Source organism: Cololabis saira, chromosome 3, assembly GCF_033807715.1.
Source record: "Cololabis saira isolate AMF1-May2022 chromosome 3, fColSai1.1, whole genome shotgun sequence".
Classification (NCBI taxonomy): domain Eukaryota; kingdom Metazoa; phylum Chordata; class Actinopteri; order Beloniformes; family Belonidae; genus Cololabis; species Cololabis saira.
In genome coordinates this window covers 25,082,756-25,091,628 of record NC_084589.1, presented here as the reverse complement: position 1 = coordinate 25,091,628, position 8,873 = coordinate 25,082,756, and the positions used below count along the sequence as shown (strand labels likewise).

Below are 8,873 nucleotides of genomic sequence, written 5' to 3'. Positions count from 1 at the left end.
GAAGGCATTTGACCGTGTCCCTCGTGCCATTCTGTGGGGGGGGGGTCAGTGAATATGGAGTCCGGGGCCCTCTATTAAGGGCTGTCCAGTCTCTGTATGATTGGAGCAGGAGTTTGGTTCGCATTGCCGGCAGTAGGTCAGACTGGTTCCCGGTGCATGTTGGACTCCGGCAGGGCTGCCCTTTGTCACCGGTCCTGTTCAAAATCTTTATGGACAGGATTTCTAGGTGCAGCCAGGGGCCGGAGGGGATCCGGTTTGGGAACCTTAGGATTTCATCTCTGCTTTTTGTAGATGATGTTGTCCTGTTGGCTTCATCGGACTCATCTTCAGCATGTGCTGGGGCGGTTTGAGGCCGAGTGCGACGCGGCAGGGATGAGAATCAGCACCTCCAAAACTGAGGCCATGGTTCTCCACCGGGAAAGGGTGGCATGCCTTCTCCGGGTGGGGGAGAAGTCCTGCCTCAGGTGGAGGAGTTCAAGTATCTCGGGGATCTTGTTCACGAGTGAGGGAACGATAGAGTGTGACAGACGGATCGGTGCAGCATCCGCAGTTATGCGGTCGATGTACCGGACCGTCGTGGTGAAGAGGGAGCTGAGTTGAAAGGCGAAGCTCTCGATTTACCGGTCAATCTACGCACCTAACCTCACCTATGGTCATGAACTTTGGGTAGTGACCGAAAGGAAAAGATACCTGGTACAAGCGGCCGAGATGAGTTTCCTCCGCAGGGTGGCTGGACACTCCCTTAGAGATAGGGTGAGGAGTTCGGTCACCCGGGAGGAGCTCGGAGTTGAGTCGCTGCTCCTCCACATTGAGAGGAGTCAGCTGAGGTGGCTTGGGCATCTGTACCGGATCCTCCTGGACGCCTCCCTAGGGAGGTGTTCCAGGCATGTCCCACCGGGAGGAGACCCCGGGGAAGACCCAGGACACGCTGGAGAGACTATGGGCCCGATTTACTAAGATCCTAAATAAAGAGTACTAAATTGCGTGTGCACTGAAAAAGTTTGCGCGTACTGTTTGCGTGTGGTTTGCGGGTGATCAACTAAGATTGCGTGCGCAATTGATAACAGGTGCAAACAGCAGTATTTAAATGAGGTGTTGCGTGTCTTACGTTTGCGCCATGGAGAGTCTGGATGGAAAGCACAGTCACAAGTCACAAGCGCAAAATGAAATTTGACGAGTTGGAGTTAGATATATTAGTGGAAGAGGCAAATAAACACATTCATGAACTACAGCAAAGAAATTTAAACATTACCAAAAGAAACGCAATATCGGAGAAAACCTGCGATAGAATAAATGCAGTTGGTAACACAAAAAACGGAAAAACGTCTGGTTTTTCATATTTCAATTTTAGGCACAGATCAAAAATACGAAATAGAAAAACGGGCCACAGGACTGAATTTGATTTTAATATTGAATTGGTCGGGTTTGCGTGACCCCGCGGTGCTCGGCATGATCTGAGGAGAAAAAGACAATCAGACACAGAGCTGGAGAGCGCTTTGATTCATCTATTTATGAGTTAAGTTTTTATTCAGATGTCCACAGTATAGTGCAAATATTATATATTATATAGCAAACACTGACAGTAAATGTGTGACAGACGGGACCATCATATGGCCGTCGATTTAACGCAGAACCATAATTCAGGCGAAGCTGCAGTCTCTGCGCTGATCCTGACACAGCTGGTCGGAGCGGATTTGGTCATGATGTTTAACCTGTGTTTTGTGATTAATAAGCACGGGTTTTAATTAAATGTAATTTACGAAGGATGATTTCACGTTCAATAAGATAAGTAATCTATAAAATACAAAGTTTTGGCACAAAGGCTTGGCCTGCTTGTGGGCGAGTGGAGGGGGGCACATTAAAAGAAGGTGGCAAGATATAAGGCGAAGAACTAAAGGTTATTAAAGTGGCCTTTAATAAAACTTGTGCAACCATTTTTAAAATAGCATGCAGCAGAATAAAGACTCTCTCTCTGCGTATTCTTTGATTTTGGATGTCGCCTCCTTGCCACAATAACAGCAGCAGCAGATTAGCACCTTCCTTTCGAACGTATTAAATACAGACGCAATCACAATACGCGCAATTACTTTCAGGCTTGGTAAATCTCATTGCGCGTGGTAAATGGAGCAATTTGCATCTTCCCCTCCTCCCAGTATTTAGGATTTCTGCCGGGTACGCCCCATATTGATTATTCATCAGGGCAAAAGTACTAAATGGATTGCGTGTGCAATTTTGCGCATTTCAGAGACGCAGTCCTCTTTGCACGCTGTTAGTAGATCAGCTCGCACTTTGGTTTGCGGGTGCTGTCAAGTTTGCACAGGTTTTTACACACGCAAACCTTTAGTAAATCGGGCCCTATGTCTCTCGGCTGGCCTGGGAACGCCTCGGACTCCCCTCGGAAGAGCTGGAGGAAGTGTCTGGGGTGAAGGAAGTCTGGGCATCACTGTTGAGACTGCTGCCCCGGCGACCCGGGAACGGATAAAGCGGCGGACGATGGATGGATGGATGGATCCAGTCTGAGGATGAGAACAGTTACCGGTATCTATGTTTAGTATTGATTAAACACACACAATACACACATTAAAATAACAATAAACATAAAACTGCAGTATGAGTAACATTTATTTGAAATGAAATAAACACTTTTCTGTGTAGATTGTTGTTGCCAGGGGTCGTAGATGCTGGAGTCTGGAGATTCCTGCTCATCAGGTGAGAGGTGGCTGCAGGGGACAACACCTGCAATGAAAGCAGGTTTGCACACATTTCTATGGACAATTTACAGTCACCAGGAAATCTAACATGGATCTTTTATTTGTCTTTGGGAAAAACTGCGCACCCAGAGAAAACCCATACAGATATAGCCTATTTCTGGATGATCAATTCAATGTAATTAGCTAATTATTTAGGAAATGTTTTGACTGCAGGTGAGGGAGGGCCAGTATTTTTAAGAGCTCTAATTGGCCGGGGTCTTGGTCTTCTTGGGTTTTTCAGATTTCCTTAAACCCAGGAAGACTCTCTTCCAAAATTAAGGTGGCTTCTTTCTTTTCTCGGTTAGAGCTTCCTCGTGTAGTTTTATGATCTCCTGAAGTTCAGTTTTTAGATTGTCCAATTCAGTTTGATACGTCTCCTCCTGCTGCATGGAGCTTTGTTTTAAACAGTTTCTCTCATTCAGCATCCTGCTCAGCTCTGAGTTTTTTCAAAAACTGCAGATTCTCCATCATCGTCTGCGTGTGAGTCTTTATATTATTGTTAATGTCCATCTGCAGTTTCTCCACCTCCTGCCTTCCTGCTGAAACATCAGCTTCATACCTGGAGCTGAGCTCCAGGTATGAAGCCTTGGTCTTGTCCAGATCTGTCTGTAAACTCTTCTCCATCTCTTCTGAGCTTTGTCGCAGAAAGATCATCTCTTTCGTCATCTGTTTACAGAGATCTTCCTGTTCAGCTCTCAGTTTGCTGAGGAGCTGCTGGTCCTGAGAAACTTTGTCCTGGTTTGACCTCCTTTCTGCTCGAGTGTCGCAGCCCACTTAATCACCGTTTCTACTTCAGTTTTGTATCTAAGAGTCAGCTCCTTGTATGAAATCTGAGCTGTGAGCAGTTCTTCCTGCAGGGACTTGTTTCCTTGTTTCTCCACCTGGATGTCGCTGGAGATCCTCTGCTCTTCATTTTTCTCCAAACAAACAAATGTTAGCTTTAAGATGAGATATAAAATGTATGTCTATGATATTTTTGTTCAGTGCTGTTTCAAGCTTTTGTGGGGTTGTGTGAACTTTTAACCAAGAGTTTCTTTAGATTGGCTTTTTCTTTTGTTTTGTTTTAGCAAAACAACAGTCTAATATTGGAGTCAAACATTAAATTATTTTATGAACACACCAGGATATATAAAAATCCTGTATTACAAGACAGATAAGTGAAGCATATTTCAACTGATACACTGAAAAGTGTTTACATGTGGCTACAAATGAAGTCAGTGAGGTTAGATTGTCCTTAAATACTGTAAACTGAGGTTAAGTTTGTAGCTTCGTTGCCTGCTAGTGGCTACAGGGAATCTTTATGGTCTGCACATACAAAGAATCATGGCTAGTTTCTGCTACAATATTAATTTGGTATCAAACGGTTTATCTCTGCACGGCTGCAGATATTAAATGTGAAGTGGCGTGTATTGATATACTGCTTGGCATGACTGAGAAGGAAGCAAGAGCTTCAAGAGCTGGGATAGGCTCCAGATGACCCGTGACCCTGCGTTGCAGTAAGCAGGTGTAGAAAATGGATGGATGGACAGTTTTTCAAAGTCTTCTTCAATAGTTTCATTTATTTATTCAATGTTCCTACTATCTTAATCCTATTCAGGGTGAAGGGGTTGTGCTGGAGTTTACCACAATTGTAACCTGGGTACAGGTACAACCTGGACGGTTGTACATTTCCAATCAGCTCACCAATGTGCTGCTTCATGAATAGGTTGATATGCTTTTGAATTTTCAAAAATCACATCATTTTATCATACAGGTCACTTTTGCATTCTCAAACTAAGAGCCAACACCTCACAGCTTAACACAGCTTAATTTTGATACGGGAAATTTTCAGTACAGTTATTTGCATCTTTGTTTAATGTTATTTGGGGAAAGATGTTGAAAGATGGGGCTGTTTCTGGCGTTTAAGTGTTTGCTGTGTGTTTGTGCAGAAAGAGAAAAATCAACTCGCACATAAAAAAAGTTCTGTAAACCTTTTCACTTTTATTTTCTACATTTGGATCAGCTCAGTGTGGAAGCCTGGACATGTCGGTTACCTTCAAGCCCGCGGCTCCCCGACATCAGAACACGAGACAAACTCCCGCCGTCTCACAATCAAGATCATCTTCATCACAATCACTCACTCAGACATGAAAAACCAGTCAACCGTGTCCTCTCACTGTCTCGTCCACAACGAAGATGAACCCACGTTTTTGTTCCTTGTGTAAATTCTTCCTCCACTGGAGGAAGGTGAAATGTTTCAAACCTTTATGAAACATCCTCCTGTGCCCCGACTTGCAGTGGCAGGAGGGACATGAAATAAAAAGAATAAAGGAAGAACGATGGTTGAAATGAAAATGGCACACTGTTGTGTTGTCTCTTTGTTTAAGATATGAATGATGGTGATCTAGCAGAAGTGAGATATGTAGTTATGGATTAAGATATATCACGTTCTGGTGCTGATCTCTGTGAAATCCAATGTCAGTCCCTTTCACGCCCTCTGACTCTCCCACGTTATTATACTGCTCCTTTTAACCCTCCTAGAACATGCAAGTGTTGTGGTTTTCATATGTCAACTACCTTCCTGTTGCAGGTTTACCAAAAGGGGAGTGCAAAGTTGTTTGGGAAGTAATGGCTCTTTCTCTTTTTGTTCAGAGAAGGAAGCAGAGATACCCTGATCTCCCTCCAGCCAGCATTACGAGCTCATTGTTGTCATTTATCCTGGTCAAGACGGAGCTGATCAACTGGGATGTGCACTGAAGAAACACACAACACGCCTGCATTGATGCATCCACACACCCCACAGGAAGAAAGGAGCCCTTGGAGTGTAATCTTTGAAAGAGGTCACTGAGAAGACGACATACAGAAAAAATGAAAAATTGCCTTTGTGTTACATGTATACGGCATGTGCAACGTTGTGAGAGTTCCTTATAACTGAAAAATACAGTAGGCAGTAAACATCAGAAACATATGCAAGTGGCCTCTGTATATATGTGTATATGTGTGTGGGCTCTATGTTAAACATCTTTAAAGACAACAGAGAAAGACAAACTAAGGTTACTGAAACAGTAAAAACAGACAGGCAGACCATGTAAAAACTAGACAGAAATCTCAAAATATCACAAACATCATATTTCTCTATCTCTAGATCTCTGCTGATGGCAGGTGTCGGGTCTGTTTAGTTTTTCTCCTTTTTTTGTCCTCAGAGACGTCACAATTTGGAAGTTTCAATCGTTCAGATGAGATGCCAGGAAGTAACACCAGAGGGAGACAAACACTGCTGCAAGACTGTAGGAGGGGCCACACACACACACGCACACACACGCACACACACGCACACACACACACACGCACACGCACGCACGCACACACGCACACACGCACACACGCACACACACGCACGCACACACACACACACACGCACACACGCACACACACAGGCTCATGAACATGCAACCTTCTTCACATGAGTCAACTTTCAAAAACCCATTATAAAATTAAATACAAAAAAAGTCAACGAGGAATTCAGCCCCCGTTCTCCAAGCATACATTCATCTCAGACACACCTACAAGTAAGCGTACACACACACACGCAGACACACACACACACTCTGATCAGAGGCAGTCAGTAAACGTTAAGTGATGAGCTGAGGGGTGGACTGCTTCATCCAGGGAAGCTCTGAGTGTAGAACTTCACGGCTCCACTGGCCAGTCCCATATTCACCCACAGGAGCCAGTCACTCTCTGTGGTTAATATCTCTTTAAAAAAAAAAAAGAACAAAAAAGTTTAACAACAACCATGGTCTCTTAGAGGGAGTCTTTCCTCTCTGTTTGCTCCGAGGAGGTTTGAACACACACCTCCCTCTGATCTCTGGCAGAGGTAGTACCATCCCTTCCATCCTCCTCTTTTCCCAAATCCTTTTCCTGGGAAGTCTCTCCTTTCCTGGTGCCCAAGTTCAATAAACATGTCCGTTCTCCTTGTCGCTTACGCCGGGTCACTGTGTGTGTGAGTGTGTGTATTTGTCAGTGTGTGGAGGATGGTCAGAAGACCTCTGGAAGTGTGACGTTGCGCAGCAGCCACTGTTGAGAGCGTGAGTGTGTGCAGTCTCTGACGCTGGGCACCTGGCTGTCCTCCTCACTGGCCTTGTCCAGACACTGGTTACTGTTCACGTGGATCAGAGTCAGCTTCTGCACAGACACGATACAGGAGAGAACAAGTTAGAGGCTTCACAGTGAAACATTCGCATTCACATGAACATGTCACAACTCAAATAGTTCAAAACTTATCTCCTATTCTGGCTCTCAGTTTGATATTCTGCAGCTGGGATTAGGCCTGTGTTGAAAAGATCGATTCTCCGATTTTAAATCGATTCTCATATTAATTCCTAAAAATCGATTCATATGTCTAAAGATCGATTTAAAAAAAAAAAAAAAAAAAAAAAAATCTGTTTTTTTTCATCATTACAACTTTTGGTACTTTTTTGTTTATGCCCAAAAAAGGAATATTTTGTTGGACACGAGTAGGAGAAGTTTTCAGTTATAATTGCATAAATTGTCTATATTTCTTTGCTTTATATACTGTCTTGGGGTTACATTTGCATAAATGTTAAAAACCAAATTCTCATAAATGGGGAAAAAATAAAAGCGATTTCTTTCGTCTCTGTTTGCTGCCCTGGATCTGTTTGGTAATTCTGACCCACAGATGTTTCTGAAAGCAGTTCTATCAGCATTCTGGGAGCTGATTGGTCCTTACAGCATCATTAGCTGGCAATACTTGCTGTTGAATCTCAATATAATACTAGTATTAATATGTTGCATAACTAGACAGTCATATAATTCATGCAACAGCTGAAAAAACAGTTTTATTAACAGTAACCCAAATCAATATCGGATCGAATCGAATCGGATCGTGATAATTGATTCTGAATCTTAAGAATCGGAATCGAATCGATTCTTGATATTTGAATCTATCCCCAGCCCTAGCTGGGATGACAATACCAGTCCCACTCACCACGGGATCGTAATCCCAGAGCTGGTTTCCTTTGAGATGATGACACTTGAGCATCATGACGGGTCCGTTCAGCTTGGACACATCTAGACACAAGTCGTCTGTCCTGATCTCCTTGTTGGCCGTGTAGGAGAATACCTGCATGTTGGACAAAGTCACACCAGTTTTTAAAAAGAAAAATCACATATCAAGCTCAAGATGAGGATGTTTATTGGTGTATCAGACCATAGTTTTATTAACTTTAATGCTCATGATTACTGCACCAACTCTCCACCTTACGTCTGAAATACTTTTTTATCTACTAAGTCCTTGTATATAATTTTCAGGCCAAGTAATAAGCGGTTCACCATCTACGTTTTTTATGTCACCTTTTTTGTGGTCACTTTCTATAGAGTTTAATGACTACATTTACATGCAGTCAAAATTCGGGTTATTGCTAATATTCTGGTTACTGAAACATTGGGAATATTCGGCTTACATGGTGATTAATCATTCGGGATATCTTGATCAAAACAGCGACGCTGGAGAACGTGATGACGCAATTACCGTCATTGCCGCTTCCTCTTCCTGTATCCAAATTCAAAACAAATGCTGCTTCGCGCAACTTTTCGCTCACCTTCTTGTAAATTTCGCTATCCCGGTACTTTATACCATCTACAAACGCCGAAATGTTCATATCCTTCATTACATTTATGAAGTGATTAGTCTCCTCCTCACTCCAAAAGTGTGGCGAGGTCTTGTGTTTCTCCGTGTTTATAAGAACGTCCTGGACTCAAAAGACCAGGATTCCTTGCGAAAAGAGCATGCGCAGAAAACAAATTCATGTTCCGTTTGATCGGGGTATCCCGTCACGCGTTTACATGACCCAATATTCGTGTTTTAAAAGGAGTAACCCAGGGGTCATATTCAGGTTTTTAAAAACCCGAATATGAGCAAATTCGGGTTATTCAAAAGGGTTATTGGTTTTTACATGGCCGTGCAAAACCGGGTTATTGCTAATATTCGGGTTTTAAAAGGGTTATAGCCTGCATGTAAATGCAGTCAATGTGAAACACGGTAGAAATAATTGAGAAAAGGGAGTATTGTGAGGGACTATATTTACCACCCTGCCCAACTAACCATCCATCCACCCATCTATT

General features: G+C 43.2%; 1 protein-coding gene across 1 annotated transcript in view; it reads right to left on the bottom strand.

Moving 5' to 3' along the window:
• Positions 1-4,710: 4,710 nt before the first annotated feature.
• The window catches only part of galnt1 (UDP-N-acetyl-alpha-D-galactosamine:polypeptide N-acetylgalactosaminyltransferase 1), a 55,394-nt gene continuing 51,231 nt past the window's right edge, over positions 4,711-8,873 (bottom strand). The window contains exons 13-14 of the mRNA XM_061716764.1: positions 7,738-7,872; positions 4,711-6,914 (exon numbers count right to left, since the gene is read on the bottom strand). Coding sequence (XP_061572748.1) covers positions 6,768-6,914; positions 7,738-7,872 — 282 coding nt within the window. The 3' untranslated portion in view covers positions 4,711-6,767. The remainder of the gene's footprint in view (positions 6,915-7,737; positions 7,873-8,873) is intronic.